This window comes from Dermacentor albipictus, chromosome 10, assembly GCF_038994185.2.
Source record: "Dermacentor albipictus isolate Rhodes 1998 colony chromosome 10, USDA_Dalb.pri_finalv2, whole genome shotgun sequence".
Taxonomy (NCBI): domain Eukaryota; kingdom Metazoa; phylum Arthropoda; class Arachnida; order Ixodida; family Ixodidae; genus Dermacentor; species Dermacentor albipictus.
Window position 1 is genome coordinate 29157755 of NC_091830.1, and position 23779 is coordinate 29181533.

Sequence of the window (23779 nt, forward strand, 5' to 3'; positions counted from 1 at the left end):
ATTCTAAAACGTTTTCAGCTCTGGTGCCATTCAGGTCCATTTTAGTGAATCCTTGGCGCTTGTACAAACATACACGAATGGAATGCGGAACAGCTCTTTCTCGCTGTTGCATAAAAAGGTGGTTATTGTTCTATGGTCATAGAACGGCATCCGTTCTATGGTCATTACTGGTAACGCTGATAAGCTTTTTTAATGAGTTCTAACTCTGTTTCATGAGTTAGTCACAGGGTGTGTAAGACTCTAAAATCGAGGGAAGAAAATGGTATCCAACCATAGCACTGAAACAAGGGATCATCTCAGTGAATTCCCTTGGTTGGACGCGCGCATATTTACTGCAATATGTGATTTCAGCCTATGCGCGTATAGCTGACAGAACAAACGTTCCCGTCCTCTGCTACCTCCGGACTTTTGGTAACGAGTTACAGGTTGAGCGGCATAATAAGTCGAAGCTAGCAGGTTTCTTTGTCACAGGCGTATATCGTCATACCGGCAACACAGTGTGTAATGCCAACAGCTGTTGTTCCAAGTAGCTCAACATCTTTCGTGTATGTCTATTTGCAGGTCAACCTTCTCGTAGCCTACGCCCCTGTCGCCAATATCACCCATATTGAGCCTCCGTTTCGTTGGCTACTGCCGATTATTCCTATACTTGAGGTAAGCCACTTCAGTGTTTAAATGTGCTTTGCACCTCAATAAAAAGAGTGCTTCTTCACCTAAATGGAAATAGATTGTGGAAATAACTCATGGGCTCCGACTTAGCTGCACGTTAAACAACCTGAGGTAGTTAAACGACATTGGCATTTATGTGGCCTTTTAACGCAATACAATTCGGATCTGTTTTCATTCCAATCTCCTGACCTCAAAATTACGTAACCGCCGATGCAGACATGGAGCGGTTACCCGCAGCGTCATTAGAACACCTCAGTCACACGATCTCCTCTTTCATGGGAAGTCACTTTTTGTTTGTTTTGAAAACGAATAGCGCTGCATATCTTCACATGTTTTTCTTATCCAAGTGGCTCATTAGAGACCAGCTGCGGTGAGGCCGAGCTATCGCTGTCGAAGTGGATAACGGGATGAGTAAGGTTGTACCCACGACTGAGATTGGCCCGCTTCCCCTTCCTTGGCTTGCAGTGACTAGTCGAAAATCGCAGTGGCGGCCGATTACCCCCCCCCCCCCTTCCCCGCAGGAGGTTGTATATACCGCTCAAATGCATCCACACCGAAGATGATTCAGGAGAGCTATGTCATATACCTCAAAAAAAGTCTGTAAAACAGAATAAGGAAAAACTATGCGGGCATCTAAGCGATACTTACGATGTGTAAATGCGAGCTGATTACTTGTCGCTGAGTGCGTCGCTAAGTTTTGTCACTAAGTTTAGCGTTGTGGCGAAATATTACTGAGTTCAGGGCTGCTGCGTTGTATTTCCGAGTGTAGTGTTGCTCCTTATGAGGTCGCAACAACGCAAGACGACACACCGGCCATATGGTGATGTCTTAGGCGAGTTTTATTCGCGGAGTTCACATTAAAGCCGTGTCTCACGCAGATTGCATTGAGTGTTCTTTCTCGATGACGCCACTTTTCGGCACGATGACGCCACTCCGCCAAGTGATGAGAGTACTCTTCCGACCGGTACCATGGTGTTGACCCTATATTCCTTTATGCGATTCGTATACATAGACGAGCTCCACCACATACTCCCTGGGGTTGTCGTAGTCGTCGTTCGATGGGTACATGAAGCGCGTTACATCTTATTCGTAGCCGTCTCTCATGGGCTCAGGCGACGGCGTCAGCGCGCCCCCGACAACGCGAAAGGCCGAGCGAACGGCTCCAGCTCGCCGCGCTCTCTCCGCATTAACAACCGAAGCCACTCGCCGTAGCATCTAGTCAGTCGTCCGCCAGACAGAGCCCAGCCACGTGCACAGGCTCGAAGATATCCATCCCTGTCGCCTGTTGCAACGCTGGCAACATGCGATGGTGGCGCAGTGGTCAGCGCGCCCAGCTTACAGAGTGGCGGGGTGCGGAGGATAGAATCCTAACCGTGGCCACCGTTCTTTGTTAGATGAATATGAGGTAATTTCTTTGCTGTCTCTCTGCCCCGAATCGCTGAATACGGCAGGGTTTCTCAGTGAGCCAAGTAATGCTCTCTCATTGAAATCCTGTTCATGCAGTTTTTCCTAGTGTTGCTTGTTAGTGGGCGTCTGATGTTTCTGTGTGGGTACATTTCTTTTGTGCCTGCTGTTGCCATAAGGATCTCTTAACCTTTCTTTTTTCGTGTTTTCTCTTTGTGTTGGAACAAATTGTAGCTCGCATTCGTATACGCTTCGACTTTCTTAGTGCTTCTTCACGTCTCCTGCGCAGGTTCTTTTGTACCCGCTCACCGAGGCCGGCTATCTGGGTTTGTCTTCAGGACTGCGGGAGCTTATTTCGGCAGCATGCGAGATAATGGGTAACCTCCTCTGTGCCGATACCTTCACGCTAACCGCATTTACCAGTCCGGAACAATTAAACCAGGTAAGAGTGAACAACACATGAAGGATCATGGGAAACATTCACCTGCAGCTACACATATTATGGGAGCATACCACTAAGGTGACGGTGACCTAGAGATACAGACAGACAAGGGCGGTCTTTTGTATGTACCTACCGTATAAGCCGGGAATATTGATGTGCCCCTTACCTTGAAGCAAAAAATAGATAAAGAAATTACTGCAGAACACATCTCGCAATGAGTGACAATAGTAATGCGATTATCATTCACGCAAAGTAGCTACACGGCGTATTGCTGTAGTAAAGTTTAATTAAAATTAGTAGTGGCTGATTTGAGACAGGCTGCTTCAGTGACATGTACTGCCTTCGCTATCGGCGCACTTTTCAATGATACTTGAAGAGGTCACCCACGGGACGACAACGACGATTGTATTACGACGGCGCAGTGATAACGAGGGAATGATGACAAAGCAATGATGTTCATAAACCGGCAAAGCCGGTATGACTACGACAGCATGACGAAATGCGATAACAATTATGAAATTATAACGATGGTATAACGAAGACAGCGTGACGATTACTGATTACAATGCGACGACGACGATGATGGTATGGCCACAACGGCATATTGAGGACGTTGCGAGAACGGATGCATTGTAGCGACAGTCTTAGGATCACGGCATGTCAACCGCGGCATAAGAACGGCTTAATGACGACATCATGATTGCGATAAAATAGCGATGAAATGACGTCGATGGAAAGACGAAGGCCGTAGGAGGACGATGACAGGACACAATGAAATGACGTTTATAGATGTATGAACATGGTAAAAAGACAGAGACGAGGGCATGACGATAATCTTATGATAATGGCATCATGACGACGACGGTTCGACGAATGCGGCATGACGAGAGTCTGATGTTGAAGTTAGAATGACGGCGATAGAACGAAATCGACAGCCTCACGACGATGGTATGACAAGAAGTGAAAGACGACTAAGCCATGACGACGATGACATGGCAATGGTATGAAGAGATAGGGAAGACAATTGTATGAGAATTCCGTGAGCGAAGACTCTATAACAATGATGGCTTGACGAATGCGACTAGTAGAGCGGTGACGACTGCCTCGTGACGTCAAAAAAATTCACAAGACGAAACTGGAGTGACGACAATGGCGTGATAACGATGGCCCTATGACGATGGCATGCTGACTGCAGGACGATGCGTGACGACGATGACATGACAAGCTTTGGATGACAAAGCTGCAAGGACGACGATAGAACACTCATGAATGGAATACAAGCATCATAAACATAGTCGCCCAAGATATTAGACAACTTGGGGCACTGGGTCAGCGCTGAAGAGGTGTGGGCGACGGCGGGACGAAGGCCCACTGACGAAGCTGCAGTGACGACGACTGGAAGATCTCGGAGGCGTCACGACGCAGATATTACCGCGAATGAATGCTGACTATACGACGAAAATGGCGTCGGGACATGGGTATGAGGAGAGTCAGATGATAAAGTTTTATTAACGAAGATGCAGCGACCTCGACGGCATCACAAGCACGAGCGCGTAATTAGTGGTGTAGTTTATTAGGCAACTTGGGCCACTGGGTCGCCGTTGATGGCGTGACGCCTACCAGCGTGTCGAAGCGGGAATGACAACAAGGGAAAGACCCCGACGGCATCCCAACCACCAGCACATACGTAGTGTTCTTTGAAAATAGATAGATACAAAGACAGACAGACAGACCGACTCATGGACGGATGGACGCACAGGCTCAAGTATATAGGCAAAGAATGCTAATTGCATGAAAAACAAACATCAATTCGCACACGTGGTCGATCAGAAAAGCACACAAAATACAGCCACAAGAAACGAAATTTTAGCAATCGCATATCGATGTGACTGTGGCTTCGGCCATGCTACCTGCGCGGTAACCAACATGCACGTCATAGGTTGCGAGGCAGTAACTCACATTCTGGAAATTATAGCTACATAAAATGAGGTGTGACTCAGTTTCTGTTTCAGTAAGTTATAAGCCTTATATTCCGCTCTTTACTGTATGTGTTAGTATCAGACCAACTTCTCGAAAAGCACCTGCTTCTGCAAATATGTCAGTTTGAAACGCATTAGGCGTGTGCTTCGTTGCGATTCATGAAGCGCAGTTTAGTGTCCCGCCGATCTCAGGCATTAGGGCTCATTCTTCAAAATAAATATATGACTATTCTAGACACAGCATGCAATCGACCGGATCATTGCGAATGCATTCTTTGTTGCGTTTCTTTTTCGGAATTCGCAGCGTGCCGCAGTCAATCTACAAGGGACATTAGTGTTTGCGTCTAAGTTACGTTATTGCGATGGAAACCTTAAGATAACAAGCATTTTGCAAAGAATAGGTGTTTCTTACTTAGGTTGTCGCCCACATATGAAGTATCATTGCTCAGCAGTCAGAAATCGCTAGCCTAGTTGGTGTTATTGTCGCTGTGTAATAGAAAATACGATGTTTTTCGCTGGAACTATTGTTTCTTATTGGCGTTGTTGACGACCTCTGGACTTTTGTCACCATGAATGCACTTTCAGTTTGCCTCATCACGGCTTAGTGTGATGATTTCTTGTAGAACAACGCAGTCACAATAAGTACCCTCTCCTTTCAGACAAATCCGTCTACGTAGGTCACCTTCCCATTGGATCGACCTTTCAAAACTTTCTGCACTATCATAAGGTATACGTTCTCTTTCATAAATGACTACCCTTTAAATGACATCAGTGTCGATCTGCTGAATACTAGATTCCGTGAACAAATTACGCATGAAATAAGTTAAAAGAATCCCATTCGCATAACAACCTATAATGTAAGGTACTTATGCCTTGAACTCCATCCTGAACTTGAATTTAATGCAGGTCACAACTGTTTGTTACGAGCGTGGACAGTTGAGGTCAAGATACTTTGATTTGTTCAGGGACATGTACCTTTGCTGTGGTGGCAATATCCTTTTCATTAACAATTTGCGACAAGCCACTAGTGTGCCTTAGAAAGTAGTGTTTTTCGATGAAGGCAAAAATGGAGATGGCGAACACCATCCTAAAGGATGAACATTGAAAGCATTACTGGCCTGTTTCGCACATTTAAAGGCAGGACTTGGCGCCACATGTTGGTCATCGGTTGCGAGCGCCAGGGAAGAAATGGCGAGCCCAGATAGCTGGGGACCTCGTGGGCCCTGTCTTCCCGCCTGCCTGTTACTTGTGGTCGCGTAATGTGAATTCAAGAGACGCTGCGCAATCGAAGTGGGAAAGCAAGCGACAGCACTAAACGCTCACTTTCAGACACTGGGTACTCGCACTCCCCGCAGCCGGAGCTTCCCAACACACCAGCGTTGTAGCAGACCGTGGTTCTGGTCGCCAAGTGAGACCTGTTGATGATTGATTGTCTGTGCGCTCCTGAAACCACGTTTGTGTAGTTAGCAAGTGAAAGTTCACTGAAATTTACAGGGCCCATAAAATATGAGCCTTCTTTCGTAATATTGCCTATTATTTTGCAATTGCTATCACTGATTAGTCTTTCGAACTGAGACGCAGCTTTTGTCACTTTATGTTTCTTTTATTTTTTAAAGAAAATCATAAATTTTACACAGCTCAAACGCTCCGTGTTGATTTTAGTTCCTGAAAGAATAAGCATATGTTCTCGACATATTCCAACCTGGAATTCGCTAATGGGCACATTTTCATTGATTGCCGTTTTGATCACCTACTCGAAACCACATGTCGGAATCCCGATCGGGCATCAGTTTAATGTCATCGTCATGCAATATGCTATGAAAATGGGTTCTCCGACAAGATTTATTCTTCTGTTTTATAGATATTGTTGTGGAAAGATGTACTCAACTCTGTGTATTTTTAATTCATGACCACTGCAGAATACTATACGTTGATGAATCTGATGTGCCGCTTTTTAAGAATGTGTACATTCATATAATTAACGCTTACAGTTCTTCCACTTTTTAGGAAACAAATTTATGGAACTGAACACACGCGGGTGCATATGTGTGCGCTTCGTCCACTAATTTCTTGGCCGAGGTTGCCCAATGTACTTATTAGTAACACTCATTTCAGATGCCAACATTCGGCTTAAGTGAAGTTCGATTTCAACAATGTGGCTATGATTCAAAGCTATGCTCCTGAGCACATTTAAAGTGCGCCTCACCCACTGTGAGTTTCCAATCAGAATGAGTGTTTTTTACAGATTTATGAGGCGAAAAACCTGATGATGTACGACTACGGAAAGTCGGAAAATTGTCGACGATATGGCCAGGTAATAAACGTTCAATTTTATTACCCATTTCAGCAGTCCTATAACCGAACCAGCATCATTCACGATTCTGAGAATGTTAAACGGCAAAAATTTTCAGCCTGGCTTGCCACCAAAATTTTGTCGTAGTGCCGCAGCACACTCGCCGAGCGCCCGTAGAAAGCTGTCCATAAAGACAGATGTCAAGTAAATGCTATTACCGCGGATTTTCCAGCTATGCCCTCTTTACGAGCCCCCCGGGGCTTTACTAATTCTTGAGGAGAAGCCAGCTGCTGCTGCTGCTTCTGCTTCTGCTGCCACCACCGCCGCCGCAGCAGCAGCCGCTGCCTGCGCTGCTGCTGCTACAGCTACTGCTGGATCAGCGCCCCAAATGGGATACTCATAACATCCATCCATACATCCATCCGCCGCCGCACCACCGCCACTCCCGGTCTCGGGTTCTGGTTTGGTGTCTCGGCTCCGTCGGCTTCTTCCCAAGTATGAAATGAGCCAATGTCGGAGTAAGTGCAGTAGAAAAATTTTGGCGTATCTGGAGATGTTGCCATGAAAAGTGAAGCAGATGTCGTAAGCAGTGAGATCCTTGGGCATGTGGGTCACCCGATTCGCGTGATGGCGGTTACTTCTTCGGCCCATCTTGTAAAGCAGGCACGTAAACAGTATGCTGCAACGTTCATTGTGGAAGACGATCTGTTGTATAGCATTTATGTGCCAATTCACCCGTATTCCAAGTTTTGAGTTGGATCTGCATAAAATTACTACAATAATAAATAATTAAATCTTACAGTGTTCATTGGAACGACAATGGCGCTTACCAGAAAGACACACGGTAACACTGCGAGGAACATTCGCAGCTTACTCACGGCTTAGCTTCAGCAATACGAATGATGCGAGAACTCGTCTGACCCGCTCGCCCTTCCCCATGTGCACATGAGTCCCAAGCATGCGTTTGATGCGAGCATGCGTTTGCATGCGTTTGCATGCGTTTGAGGTCCAGCAATGCGTTTGATGAAACAGGCACTCAGAGACACGTCTCTGTACTAGCCACTGAGACCTAGGAAATGCGCGCTGTTCTCAGTTCTTTTTTTTTGGTATAGCTGTTCTTTGTTGCCAGATTGAGTGCCAGGGTCACCGTGCTGTCAGAGTCTACCTAGTTTTCCTTTCGGGCGCACTCACGTAGCAACGCTCATTTATACCATGAGCCAAAACGCATCCTTACATATTAAGTGACGGTCTTTTGGTACTCCACGATGCTATTTGAAATAGTGGCCCTTTGAGTAATACCTTCTTCAAGAATGCTCACAACGGTGCGAAACGATATTCATCCGTTGTCGCGACAGCGATCTCTACTGCACTAGAGAATAACTCCAACGTATGGGTTATAATCCATATCTTGAATGTGTATGTATGTGTATGTATGTAAACAAAAGTTATCTTGTACGCGCCTAGAGGAAAGTTGTTGACAACTAATATGAATTTGTGTCTGGGCAGTGAGCAGTTAGAGATAGTCGATTGCGTTAATATCCTTGGGGTGCGTTTTACAAAGCACCTAACCTGGAATGAGCATGTTGATCATCTGCAATCTAAATTGTCATCTGCCATTGGTGTTATTGCTCGTCTGCGTCGCTTACTCCCGACCAAGGTAAAAATTATGCTGTACAATGCTCTGGTGGTATCTGTCATGCAGTACTGCGTCATGGTGTGGGGTACAACTGGTGTGACAAACTTGCACAAACTACATTTGCTACAAAAAAGAGTTGTGCGTTACATAGCTGATGTCCATTATACGCACTCCACAAAATCACTTTTTTCTAAATATGAAATTCTTCCTGTATTTTGTTTTTACAATTATAGGTTGATGTTGTGCTACAAAGATTTCGTAAAATTTGGCATTGATGATACAATTCATCTGGCAAAACTTCGGGAAAATACAAATATTCTACAGACCCGACATAAAGAAATGTGGTTCGTACCTACCCCAAGAACCTCTTATGATGAGCAATCTTTATCCTATACATTACCTTCGCTTTTAAACCTATTAGACCGACAAAATTTTGATCCCTCCAGAAACCGAAACTCTCGCATTAAACGTTTTTGTCAACTTATTTATTTGCAAGACTAGACGTTGCCTTCTCCTAATTTTGTTTTCCACTGTTATTTATGAGTGTTGATTATTTCTTGCCGTCTTGTTTCACTCTGTATTACCCGTTACATTGTGATGTTTTTTTTTTCATTTCTTGTGTATGACTGGCTGTCATCTTGCTGTTATGCCAACTTACAAGGGGTCGGGACCTCGTCAAGCTGTCCAAGCTTTTAGTCCTGTACTCCTCCTTCTTTAAGGAAATAAAATGATTGATTGATTGATTGATTGATTGATTGATTGATAATACCGTATCTTTGTCCTAGGACAGCTTCATTCTTTTTTGTGAAGGTTTGAGGCTGTCTCCTTGCTGGGGCCTTGCCAGCTATTGCGGAGCAAATATACGCCTTGCCTTTTTTTAAAGTTTAGAACGCAGATCTGAGAGACGTCGAAGAATATGACCGAATTTTTCTGATCAAACTTTCATGCGCAGAAAAAACCATTGATGATGGCTTCATAATATCGCTATGGGATTGATCGGCGACGCTGACAAATTATGCGAACTTCAGGTTTTAAAATCCTATAAGCAGTACAATTTTTATAATTGGGTTTCATGGCTTTTTAGGCTTAGTCGCTTACTTGGAACGAATCTGCCAAATATTTTATCTAAGGTCTACTTTGCAGAATCTGCATGAAGTTGGCATGAACGAGCAAGTTAGATTTCCCATTATTATCATAGTATGCTATGTTAACGTGGAAGACCAGTTTCTGGCAAGTTATAGTTCTGCAGAAACTTATACAGGTTTTTGACAAACACGCATGGGCTTTCTGTAGCGTTGTGTAAATTCGAGTGCATCGTAGTTTTTCCTTTCATTGTACTACTCTTTGTATCCGGTGATCTAATACGCAGGCAAAGCCACCACCGTACTCGTTGGAGCGCATAAGAGTGCCAATTGCTTTGTTCCCGTCGCCAGGAGACACGGTGGCGACCCCAGCCGACGTCTCAGACCTGGTTGACACGCTCGGCAAAAACGTCATCTTCGAGCACGTGGTTCCGGTGCCTACTTTCCACCACATGGATTTTGCCATCGGTTACAGGGCGAACGACATCTTGCACAACGTCGCCATTGAGCTAATGCGAAAATACGCCCTTGAAGGTCTTTAAAGAGAGCTCAACAGAAAAAAATATATTACACGTGTTTATTAGAACCCTTTTACACAAAAACAGGTTATTTGAAAAGAAGCTCAGCAACCCAGAAATTTTTCAAAAAACGAAAAGCCTGCGCTGACGCCTCTTGAAGTTTTCGCACGGGCCCACCACGACGCCACAAATTTTAATACGTTGGTTCGAGTCTGGTTATTTTTTGACCAGGCGCACGCAGATTATTGCGAAAACCGCAATTAGCCTACGCCTTCCGACCTTTGTCTACACGTCACGTATAACGTCTCAAACATTTTCAACCGATATATTGAAAGTGCTCTGTTTTTTCAGTTTACGGAGGACATCGCCAGAAGCAGCTATAAATTTCATATAGCGCACGAAAATGAAGAAAGAGCGACAATTAAGTAATCATTTGCAACAAATAGGCTGAAAACGCCAAATGTTTGCCACGCATTATAGCTAAATGGCACGCACTTCAACTAAACGCAAACTAGGTGTGTCGTTCCGCTTTCCCGGAACATTGGGAATCATAGCTGGTGTAACGGCGGTATGACCGTTTCGAACAATTGCTTGATAATTATTTGCAGAGCCTGTGGTCAACTTACAATGTTTACACGTTGCGCACAAATCACGCTTGAGATGATCTATTTAGCCCATCCAACTTTCTGCGATGTTTAGTGTTTTTCTTGCTTTGAGAACGTCGGGTAAGCTGTCTGTTCGTCCTGTAATATACGCTTTTAAATTTTGGGGTGCTTGTGCAAGTAATTTTCTAGAATGGTGCAATTAACCTGCACGCCTTAACTTTCGATGCACGCGTGCTGTATTGTGGACCACATTACATGTTAATATAATATTTATACTACTTTTAGTTCTGCTTGTTCAGAGGGAAAACAATGAAAAAGAAATAGACTGAATGATGGCGTTTGACGTGGCGAAAGCGCGAGGAGGCACGCCGTACTGTGGGACCCTGAATTAATACTTTTTCAACCTGGGGTTCTTTTTTGTTGCATGCTGCCCACTACAGTTGGCAAATTCCTGCTACTTTAGGGGCAAGTTTCCTGCAGTTAGGGAAGCCCATATGCATAAAGGCCACTTCAGTGGACAAAACAACTTTCAATTCTCTGTGCTAGATGGCGCCACCAATCGTGTCCCCCCAACACCGCTTCAGAAATGGCAGGCTCGTGTTCCGGCAGATATAGGTGACATTTGTCTCCAGACTTCGGCTTATAACTTGCGTGGCAGCAAGCCTGGTAGATAAGTTTGCTTGAATCTGATAGAAGAGGCTTCCCCGAACAATTACTGTAGTTCTTGTTATTAAGCAATGCTAAGCTCAGTCTTCATGATGCATTTTGTAACTTGTCCACTGCAGTGGACACTACAGCCTGTCCTTTTACTTTCGCATGCAATATTTCTATTTCTTTCATTTTCTGACAGAGAAATACTGTGTTCGTTCCAGAATGCCGCCAGCTACTATAAATAAAACGTTGAACAAGGCATAAATTGGTGTTTATTGCATAATCCTTTCTCGGAAGCTCCAACAGACGCGTTTCATGAGGAAGGTGTACCGTCCAGCAGTGATGATGACCAACTGCAGACTGAGGATGATGGTAATGAAGCTGTTAAGACGGATGGAGTGATATCGCGAAGCACAGCCATACGAAGAGGGACAGTGGCAGTGAAAACGATGTGAATTAACAGGGCATGATAAAGTAAGGCTGAATTCAATAACGCAATCCAAAGAGATCGTGCTTGCACAGTAGGGACACACCTCCTTGCATGAAGGTGCTCAATAGGCTTACACCTACAGCTGCAGTAATGAGCGTAATAACTCCTCTGAGTCTTTTTCATATCAGGTTTGGTGAATACCTTATCGAGCTACTGACGTTTGATTCGAACAGATACCGCACAGAGTCGCCCAAAAATGAAGACAGTATGGAAGTGTTCTTGGCAGATAATGCACATATTGGTTGTGGAAATCTCGTTCAGGCACACTTATTGGCCACCCAACACAAGACCTTGCTATTGCTAATGCCATGACTGTAAATCTTTGGGAAAGTATGCTATCTGTCCTCCACCTAAATTATTCCGCTCTGGGTGATGAAGGCTTTAATCATCTTCAAAAGATTCGGTCAGTGATTGAAAAGCTAAACTTAGCATTCAGAAGTGTGGCTTAGCTAGAGATTTTCCAGGCAGTTGAGGAACTAATACTTCCATTCAAAGGGAAACGCCCTTTCAAAGCCTACATGTCAAAGAAACCCAAGAAATGGTGCCACATGGTCTGTTTCGGGCCTGGCCTGTCTTAAAAAAAAGTGGCAATTTGAGGACTGACCCACCTGAAGCGCAGCAAACAATAAGCTAGTTGGGTCGAGTGGTGCTGCGTCTTCCCAGAAATGTACCTGTCAGCATTTCTGTTGGGCGATGAGTTTGCAACGGCAAAACTTCCGACTTGCCTTAAAGAGAAAGTCTGCATGCCACATGAATGATGGACAATAGGACAGCCAAATGCCCGCTGATGTAAGAGAAAAAAATAGAACCAACAGGACAGAGGTTCTTTCGATTACCAGGTAGGCAAAGCACACAACATCATTATGTGCGAGTGGTATAATAGCAAGCTTGTCATTAACCGAATCCAATGCGCGCGGCATTTATGCACTTGTGAAGGTGAAACACTACGACAGAAAAAAACGTGCAACAGGTCGAAGTTTAATGTCTTGCGCTCATTACAACTTCCGATGACAACATGGGTGGCGTGGAAAAGCGTGGCATGCACCTTTTACTCTACACAATACATTTGCAGACCAAAAAAATGGTACAAAAGAGTAATTTTCCACTTCGCAGACTTCGTGGTCTCAGACTTTTAAGCTGTCATTGTTAACAGGACCGATCAGTGCTGATGTAAGGACAACCGCTAGAGAAGCTCAAGGGTCTGTGGAGCACACAGGAGTTCCTCCTTCAGCAAACCGTAGACCACCTTTGAAAGCGAGCTTAGCTGGTGAGGATATCAGTTACAACCAGATCAATCATTTTTGCTGCGAGTATGCGGCTTTGTCACAAAGGCGTAAAATGTTGCAGTGCAGGTGCAAGGCAAGGTACATATGCGGAAAGTGCGAAATATACTTGTGCATGTGTTTGTACTTGTACAAGCAGGAGTGGTGTGCTGCACATATAGCAATTTTTGTCAGTTTACATGTGCCAGCATCAGCAGGGTATTAGTAGTCTGTATTCATGTTGTCCGCTTTGAAGTGTTGTTTTGACACCAGTAAAAAATATTTCTTGCTTCTTCTGAACGCACAAAATGTGAAAATCAAGAAAGAATACTGCTTTTATGCACCACTTCCCTTCATGCAAAAAAGGACTAACGTGCACCTAATCTCGAAGTATATGGGTGTTGTTTTTTACTTCGCTTGCATCAAAATGCAACACACCACCACCGCGGTTTGATCCGGCCACCTCGAACCCAGAAGCCCAACGCCATCGCAGTGCCATTGCTACCACTGCGGGTTGAACAAGCTTTGTAAGCGTTTCGTATGACGTTTACAAACATTCAGAAAACGACACTTTAGATGTTTTTCTGCGTCACCTAATGCACCCATACACTTTAAACCTTGCCATCACAGTACCCCTAGCATGCCCCAAATTTCATCGAAGTACAGACAGGGTGGATGCCGTAGTAGACGCCTTCGGGGGACGCGTAGGGACGCGTTGCCGGCGCTCGTTTGTCTTCAAAGCGATTTACGACGTGTCCAAATTGCGCGCCCGCAAGGGCCCCACCTTCAAAGGGACCTGCGACGTTTGCAAACTGCGCGTAGTGCCGGTAGCATCGTGTGCGCTGTGCTTTCGACGTTTCGTTCGCATTGAAGCGAGAGATGCATGAAGGTCCATTCGCTTCCTGCTGCCACGATTGCTCACTCCAGAATTTTGACATCGAGTTTCCAGCACATCGAGCGAGATGTGTTTATGTTTACCTGTGCGCGTGTGACACTGTGCTGATTAATTTGGTTGAAACCCGATGGCGGGCTAGTTGGTATAAATCAGTGATAGAATGTGTAAGCGCGACTGAACATGGACGTAGAACGAAGCAGAAACACAAAGACCCTGCGTGTCTGTTTCTTTCTACACCCTCGTTGAGTAACGCTTACAGATTCTGTCATTGTTAAGTTAGTAAGCGAACGTTTACCAGTTTCTGTGGCCAATAAAACAACTATCTACTAATTTGCTATCGCAATCGGTGCTTGGCCTTTTGGGAAGAACTGCGTATATCTTTTTTTCTAGCGCACATTATTACGCAGTTTATGGTAGTATATGATCATCTTAAAGTGTACCAGATGGACACTGGATGTGCTTTAGAATAACTTGTAATTTATTGCATTTTGTGTTACACTGCGAGCGATCGCGGTGGCCATGTTATCAGTAACACTCCTATGAAGGTGGACAATAGTGACAATCTCTCTATTGCGAGCGCTTCTATACATGATCATGACTCATTTTCAAGTCACTTGAAGCGCAGTTTAAATACGCATGTCGAGTAAACACAGAATTTTGTGCCTTTGACGCATTGTAAGTGCATTTACATGCATTGTACCAAGTGGTTGTGTCATCACGTCTGCATTTCTTTCTTTCCTGCTTTTTTAAAAATTTTCTTGTTGTATTCCGGGATCTATACTACCGAGTTCTATGCTGCCTTGCCCCCAAAGTGCGTTTGAAATATTGTGTTGTTACCCCCCTATGCAATGCCCGTAAGAGCCTTTAGGGTATCTGAATAAAAAAATCGGCCTTGTATTTGACTCTACCGTGGGCGGCGGCCTGAACCATCTGACTTCACACGGCTGGCTTTCCCGACTGGGATCCCTTGGCGCCGCGGATAAGCCAAGCACGCTATTGCTTCGTCTGTTTGGAGAGTTATTGGCGGCTCGTGATGGTGGTTACGATGTTATCAAAGTGCCGACAGATTGTTGGTAGTGGCGTTTATAATCCAAAAAGGCCTACACATAAAGCAGCAAGAGTTCTTAAAAACTAGGCTATAAGGAGTAGTTACGCCTCGAGGAAATTTTCGTGGTTGTATTGACCGTCTGCGGCGCGTGGAAGTATAGAATGCATTTGTTTTATATGCGTGGTTTAGAAATTGATAAGCGCTGCATAATGGAGATAGTTAACAATATTCCTGACAGTGGAACAGCCTTGATTCGGTGCTTGCGAAAGACGTTGGCGGAAATTGCACTGCGCAAGCCACCTGCTGAGCCTCGGGGGAGAGCGAACAGGTCTGAGGTTTTGGCACGCGCTAGATGTAAGGACACTGACTTTTGCCAACGCAAGTTATAAACATGCATAACATAAAGAAGGAAAAGGCACTCAGGGTCTCGGGATGATTATAATGCAAAAATATACGCACCCATAAATTAAGGGCGTCCCCGTCGAGGAACTACAGGTGGCCAGAAATAGAGCAGAGAGCTTCATTGCAGAGTACTTTATAGCGATTTGCGTTTGTTGGAAAGGCCAAGCTAACAAGACATATGATGATACACAATGTTTTCTCAAAGTTACTCCTCACCAGGATTGCTCATCTGCTTACAGGCGCAGAGAGAGTGCTTAAAACTTTTACGGGAAGCTCAACAATATTAACGCGAAAGCGTTAAGGCCCCGTGTCGCAGAAATCCAGCGTCAGCGGCGGCGGCGGTCGACGTTGTCCGTGTCCGAAAAATCATCCCAAACCACGCATCTCCATCCACGCGGACCCTCCGCGTGGCGCATAGGTGTTACTGAAATAATGGAATTTCTCACATTAAAACGCGTCAGAAAATTTGTAAAGTGCAGCTTACACACAACTTCAAGACATGATAGCGCAGCCTTGAAATCTAATATACGAGGCAACATGCTTCTGTTGCACGGAAACTCAAACACAAATCCCTTATTCAGCTGCCGTTTGTGGTCTGTCTTAGTAGAGCGGCGCGCCCCAGAAAACTGGGCTTTGTGCATAGCTTTTGCCGTCAGCATTTCCAGGAAGACATTACGGTTACACACGCTGCAGTTGCCGGTAATCATGAGACGCTGTCAGGGACCTTTGAATGCTATCGCGTTCCACTCTTAAAGGCGAAGCTTAAGTGTCCTCCAAATTCTTGTCGACCAAACAAAGACGTATACAGAACCTAGACAAAGCGAAATGCTAGCTTGTGCCTTTAAATTTAGCTGAATTGATTTATATCTTCAGCAGTTATGGCCACAAAACTGTCGTTCATTAACAGCAACAAATGTTTTGGCGATATAATTCGCCGCATTCGTTATTCTGTTTTTAGCGCTGTTGGTGATCATATTCTCACGATTCCGCAAATTGTTTTGCTTAAGCAAGCTCTTATTTTTTATCTCTATAGAAGTGCATCTGAAGAACATGCATTAACTTTGGCAAAGTAAGCACCAAAAATCGATCCAGTGCACGCCCTGTCGTCTTTCTTATCTGTGTGAATCCAGCACTATGAACTCAATAATCCAACAAACCAACCTGCCCAAAAATTTGCACTCGTTAACCATACATTTGCCTTTCACCGGTAGCTCAAGAATATTTTCGGCCCTACTGTATCACGACAAGTTTTTTGAAGAGGCATTTTCATATTACATTTCGTACGCATTTGTGCAATATAATGAGAGAATAAAGCAATAAAAATTACACGCCAAGTTTTTCTTATCTCGCCAGTTAGAGGGTTCAGATTGAGATGGTGTTCGACGACCTGCACGTGAGGGTTTCCTTTCGTGTGCGAAAAAAAACACACACAATATGGTGCCAGAAAGAAAGTCTCTGGATCACGTGAGAATATGTCCCGCAGCGTTCACAAGTTTCCGACAGATGCAGATATGCAGATCCCCATACAACAAAATTTCTGACATTCGGTTCAGTTTTTCCCGCTCAGTCACCGCGAGGGTCACGACGTTATCTTCATCAGCTCCTTAGCTAAAACTCTGGAGTCGAGCTTCGCGTGGCGAGAGTTACCCAAACTGACCTATTTGAAATTTTTAGACTGCTGTGAATCGCCATGTGAAGAGAGAGAGAGTAAACGTTTATTGTAGTAGAGGTTGTTTGGTTATGGTTGGTGGAGTTCCTCTTCTAGGGCCCCACTGGTTACAGCTGCTCAAGAAAACCACAATACAGCAACACAACAAAGTGACTCGTCCAGTCCTGTACATTTGAAATTCGATCAGGCACACACTGTAGCCCAAAGAATCAGTTCACGGGGTCGTAGGTTCATTTTTCTCGAAAACTGAGTTGGCGCAGCGCAAGTGAACTGAATATGAAGGAACACACTGCCCATCTACGTCATATGTGTGTCTTTCTGTCGTGTCCAAGGCTGGTTGGGGCGAGAGGAGTGCTAGGAGGCATTTCCCTCGCAAATCACCAACAGATGTCGATAGGCGGCGACCTGCACGTAAAAAAATTTTGCCATGCAAGCCACCGATTTCTTTACCTCCTGAGATAGCACACCAGACTCAAGCCTCACGGCAATGACAGTGACTCGGATTGGATATCAGAACAAAAATTTTGGTATTTTCCTACTTCAACAAATAAGTATATGAACAAAAAACAAAACAACAAATATAAACAATAATGGCAGAGTACCGCATTTCTGAATAAGGCTGCGACGTGGGAGCCGCTACATTAAGCTTACTAAACTTTCCGTGGTCGGTGTCTCGTTCTAGTTCATCGTGTTATATCCCGACTCAACGGGATTACGTCGCACGTTCATTATCAGAAGCACGTTACGCAATTAACATTTGAAGTTTATCATGCGAAAACTCGAGCGCTTGATCCGCTTAATACTTCGCGCGCTCAAATCGTGTGTTTGGCTTTTGGAAGATGCAAGAAAAAGTAAATTGCTAAGCACTATTCTTGCAAGCCTCTTACTAAGTTTCACTTACCCAACTGTCTTACCCAATATAGAGCTCAGGAGCAAAGTAAACGTTGTGCATGGGTCGAGGAGTTTTACGTGTCGAAGGTTCTTTGAAATTACTTGCCTTCTCTTCAGTAATATTAGCCTGGAGACGACCTGCGTTATTTTTAGAGAGAGTGAGAGAAACAAGCTTTAATTATGGGCTGGAGATGTTAGCTTGGTGTTTTACCCGGCATGTTACTCCTGGCGCTGGGTGACGACTATGATACATATATATATATATATATATATATATATATATATATATATATATATATATATATATATATATATATATATATATATATATATATATATATATATATATATATATATATATATATATATATATATATATATATATATATATATATATATATATATAGCGCTATAGCGGCGCTTAAAACACATATGGTGCTCTGCCACGGGCCAGACATGTGACGCGGTTCCAAGCTCGAGACCCGCTGAACGTGTAGGGCTGCCTTCAAACTCTGTCTCTCTCACTCATAGGGGCAGCAGTTGCTCAGAATGCGTTGAAACTGGTAGGGGCGTTGCATTCAAAGCAAATTCAGGAGTCCGTCAGTTGCATCTTGCACCTGAAAAATTCGTGTAAGCGACCTAGCGACTCGTGCTGTGTGGGCATGATTGAACACGTCTGTTGAGGCCTTGCGGCAAGTAATATCACAGGATGGATCTATGTTATGTAGGATTCCGTACTTGTGGCTTGCATCTGTCCAGAGAGATGGCTGAAGGCCCCAAACGTCTGCTCACACCACTGTCGCCGTGTCATGTACTGAGAAAGTAGCCGGGCCTATTTTTCTCGGAGAGTCATGTCCAGGTTTGGCAGCACAGCCAGCCTGGACGTCGACTTGTATTCCCCAGTAGGCTGGTAATCGCTGCAGCACAACGCTGTGATGTACTTTGCAGGCTTTATTTCATAGGCGGCTGATGTCTATGACAAGTTGTTCCTGCGTATGTGGTGACTTGAGGGACGGCAGATCCACTCTCGAGTCGGTGAAGATGGCCTAAAACCCAGGTGTTTGGACGGTGATGTTATTAAAAGCTTCCCGAAGTGTAGTTAGTTCGATCACTGTAGCTCATGTGCGTTGACTTAAGTGGAAGAGATGGTAACACTCGATGAAGGAATCCACTGTCCAATGACAAGTAAGGTAGGCCTGACGAAAACATCAATGTAAATATGATGGCGAGGGCTGTAGTTAGTGTTGACATGCTCTAGAGCAAAATATGTCAGCGCCAAGCCGGGTATATGTCTCTTGCCCTTAAATCCAGGTACGAAAGGGACAACTGACCACGAAGACATTTTCCGCCACGGTTCCGTCAGCATAGATTAACTTTCATAATGCAGCGATAGCAAGCCCCGCAACAAAGGGCCGCTGTCTGAAACAAGCGGATGACCCGGCATTCTGGTAGCAGAGTCCATGTGGACTCGGAGAATCTCCCGCTGCAGAAGCACTGGAGCCGAAAGTTGTCCGCTTTGTTCAAACCTTCCCACACTTGAGGTGTTTTTCGGTAGGCCGTGATACACCCTCGGGGCTGTACGTTGCTCACAACCAGTGAGTGTTTTTTATGTTGGTTTGATAATGCCCTGTACCACACGAAAGCTGTGTCATAGTATTTTGCTGCCTGCACACTCCACTGTGCAGACGGCACTGGAGTACCTTGAACAGTGCACACTGTGCACGTGGTCGCTACAAGTACAGACTGTCCGCTCGGGCTTTATGGTCAGAAGCACTTCAGGAAAGCACAGCATTGAACTTGAAGCAGCAACAGATTGAAGAGTGAGTGATATACACTTCGAAAGATTATGCAAACCACTGAAGTTAACTACTGAATCATGGTGCCTGCAGTAGTTATGAGGATAATATTCGTAGCGAAAACTAGCGAAGAGCGAGGCAATATTCTTCTGGAACACGTGCCCAACACTGAACGCCTTCCGTTCGTAAGAACTCTTTTTCATCGGTATGCGCCCTGTGGAAGTGGGTTACTCGCTGTTGCAACTTCATGGTACCTGTTCGAAAGGAAACCACAAGTCAAACTCGATTATAACGAAGCGCTTGGGACCTACAAAATCTTTCGTTATATGAGTAAGATTGCTGTAAAAGTCATACACTGGATGCCGCAAACTGCAGAGCACGCTAAGCAGGTTCAGCAAAATGAAACCTTTGTTTAACATAATATCATGAGGTACTTCTTGAGTTGACTCTCTTCTTTCTTTTTGCACAATTTATCAGGCAGATTGTGTGACAGCTGTTGATGCTATGGAATGGAACTTCACGGCACGCGCAGTGACCAAACCGGAGAGTGAACAAGGTGCAGCTACAGGGGACAAAATAGCGCTTTTGCCAGCCTCGTCGAAATTCTTTCCTAATTCTGGATGGCCTCGAGCATGTCGTCAGTCATCATTTCCGAGCAGATCATCTAATTGGTGAAAAGTAGGGGGAGGCGTTGTGTTGGTGTCCATATGTCTACTGCGGTGTCAGGACCCTCCCAAACGATGATGATGTCGACGGTCCCTTCCTACGCAAAACATTGCTCTTTGGTGGCTACGCGGGGAATTGGTGGTGTCGCAGCGTACATTTTTGTAAGCCAACACATAAATTATCGGAGATTCCTATATTTATGGTAAACAATAGATGGCCTTCATGATGCTTCGGACAAAAGGTGACGTTAAGTTGTCACATGATGATTGCTTCGTTGTGCGAGAAAATTCGCTGTAGCGTTCGTCGCTGTAGCCCGTTCCCTATACAAATTAGGGAGAAGCGTTTGCATTCTTATGCGAAGTCTTTCATTGTACATGTCATATTGTTGCTGAAGCGTTCGCTGTCGACGAGTCCGACTGTACTATCGCGCTCAGTACAAACAGCAACGCGAAAACGCGTGGAAAACGCTCGCACGTCACAGTTAATTCTCAGAGTGATTGTACATCATGAATGCAGAATGTCTGAGAAAAGAAAAAATTATGCCTGTTGTGAGTGATGAGTGTTAGTCACTGGTGAAAGACGTACTTCCAGCTTGAGGTCTCCTGTCGAAGCAAACGTATGCGCACACGATGCAACTAAACCTAACATGCGCGTCAAAAGCTAGAGGAAACCACTGAACTATTGAATAAAGGTGGCCGGATCGGTGACCTGAACGAAAAGCGTGCAGAAGCGTGTGCGCTAGTGAAATTTTTGCTAGTGTGTGTGCTTCATATTTACTTTGGCACCAACGTCGCCTAGGACGAGGGTCGAAGCGTTCTGCCTTCCGTTAAGGGACGGTTGTCAATCTCGCCAAGAGCGGTGCTGGGAATTTTTTATTGTACATTGAAACGACGACAATCACACATGAACTTCACTTTGTGGACTTCTGGTCATACGATGAGGTAGGAGTGCGCATTCCTGCGCATTAGTGCGTATTACTACGTCCGAATCGCTTTAAAAGCACTTTTCTGCTTTTTAAAAGAAACGGGACTGATCGAGTGACTATGTAGTATCTGAACTCAAGCGTTTTCTTTCATTTTATTGCTCATGTTCTATTATTTTCTCATCTATTCGGCCCTTCCCGTCCCTCTCTGCAAAGTAGCCAAGCGGACCCTTAATCTGGTTGACCTCGCTGCCTTTCACCTCTTGTTTTCCCTCTATCTCTATTTGGCACCGATGTTTCCCACCACTCATCACTACAATTTTTATGTGACCGTAAAGAAAGGCCAAGTTGTTACACTATGAATTGCTTTGGCTGGGCATGAACGTAGGTAATATTTGACAAGCCCTAATTGTAGGCAATGGTAGTGTGTGTATGCGCCGTTGCACATCATTCTTCTGGAGTGGGGTCTGTAAACGCAGCAGTTACTCTCGATAGCCATATCAAAACCCGCTTCGACATGTGTGATCGAAATTATTCTCCAACGTTTTTTGTTGATGTTTTATTGCGTTTTGGCCAGTGAACTTTTATTGCCGAAGTCTGTGCCGCTATATGTTAAAACACAAACGGCCATGACAGAGAAACTGGCGAAACTTGCACAGCTGTTAACGTCTACTGCGTTAGCAGTTGAAAAATGCAGAGAGATAAGTTAGTGACCTCTCGATGTGTGCTTCTTCGTTCAGAATATGAAATGAGGTTGAACAGTGCAAAATTTGCTGATTTTGCCGGTGTATATGTGACTGATGTATGCATGCCTGTACTGGGAATGGTATGAAATGGCTGGTGAAATTCAACTAAGCATCTAGTCGACAGGGACCCCTTGTCCTTGCTGTTTCGTTTGTCGTGTCTTTGTTTTATACACGCTGTCCAACCTCAGATCCAGAAAAGTTAGTGTTCACTGAATGCGCCTGTAGGGTTGCGGCTCTTTAACCACTCTAGCGGCAATCATGAGATCGTGCAGAACTTTCACGTGGATCGTTGTCTTTGTAAACCTGACCGCTCACTTACTTCCAGCCGTGGGTGAAGACATAGAGTTGGAAGCTCGGCTAACACCGGTGAGAACATTCAGAGCCTAAGCCTGTCGCCCTATTGATGGGAGGAGGGGGGGGAGGAGGGAACGTTTTCTTCAAAGCGATGACCCACGCCTTGTTACGTGGCAGCCTAGGCAACAAATTTTCCTGAAAACAATTATTGTACATCTAGATACGCTTATGCGTGGTACAAGTAACTCACCTCATTGGGCCACGCACCGATTTAATTTTGCACCGGCCATGGTTGAACAGTGTCTGGCATTGTGCTGCTGAGCTCGAGATCGCTGCTTCAAATCCGATTGCGGCAGCCACATTTCAATGGGGGAGAAATGCTGAAACGCTCGTTTACCCAGTGGATACGGTAAAGAAGCCCAAGTGGCTAAATTAATTCGTAGTATCGCACGGCGGCGGGTCGCGCAATCGGATCGTAGTTCTGGCGTGTAAAACCACTGAATAATTCTTAATTTTACATTTCGATATTCCTTATTATTACGAAATAGAAATAAAATGCTTTACGGATGAGCAGCGTGCCTGCCTTTTAACAATGCTCTTTGTTATGGTTAATAATAATAATATTTGGGGTTTTACGTGCCAAAACCACTTTCTGATTATGAGGCACGCCGTAGTGGAGGACTCCGGAAATTTCGACCACCTGGGGTTCTTTAACGTGCACCTAAATCTAAGCACACGGGTGTTTTTCGCATTTCGCCCCCATCGAAATGCGGCCGCCGTGGCCGGGATTCGATCCCGCGACCTCGTGTTCAGCAGCCCAACACCATAGCCACTGAGCAACCACGGCGGGTTTTGTTATGGTTCTTGCCCAATGTAGCTTTGGGCAAGGTAATCTTCAGTTGTGCATCGCTGGCTGAACTTGCATCTTCTCTTTGAGTCTACGTCAATTTCGGCTGCCTTGACTCAACCGAGCTCACCCCGATCAATACCTGAACAATACGGCCTGAACAATACGAATCACACGCACGCAAAAATGGAGGGTAATCTGGTTGATCGAAAGCACACATGAATCGAAATCCACTAATGTATAACAAATCAGAAAAACAACACAACACGTGAATTGAAAAGGAAAAGGCAAGTCACCGCAATAAACATAGGAGCAATACCCATAAAAATATGCATGTTGCACAGAAGTCAAGAACGTGTTTAACACCATTTGTAGTGTAAAAAAAAAAGGGGGAGACAAGAACCATAAAATGCTTACGCGCTTTCATTCATGTTTAGCAGTTTCTGAAACTCATTTATGTCGGTGATGGTTGCGATGTCTGATGCCAAGTTATTCCACTCGGTTATTGCGCGCAGTATGAATGATCTAGCGTAAGTTAGTGTGCGACACGTAAAGCGTTCGATCTTACGAGG

General features: G+C 44.8%; 1 protein-coding gene across 2 annotated transcripts in view; it reads left to right on the plus strand.

Annotated features, from left to right (window-relative positions):
• Positions 1–23779, plus strand: part of LOC139050598 (lipase member N-like) — a 90386-nt gene that overhangs the window by 24668 nt on the left and 41939 nt on the right. Inside the window, exons 6-8 of one of the 2 annotated variants that reach the window (XM_070527166.1) lie at positions 562–654; positions 2363–2515; positions 9793–12037. In XM_070527166.1, coding sequence (XP_070383267.1) covers positions 562–654; positions 2363–2515; positions 9793–10047 — 501 coding nt within the window. In that variant the 3' untranslated portion in view covers positions 10048–12037. Of the gene's footprint in view, positions 1–561; positions 655–2362; positions 2516–9792; positions 12038–23779 lie in introns of those variants that run through there. The other variant, XM_070527167.1, reaches the window with a different exon arrangement.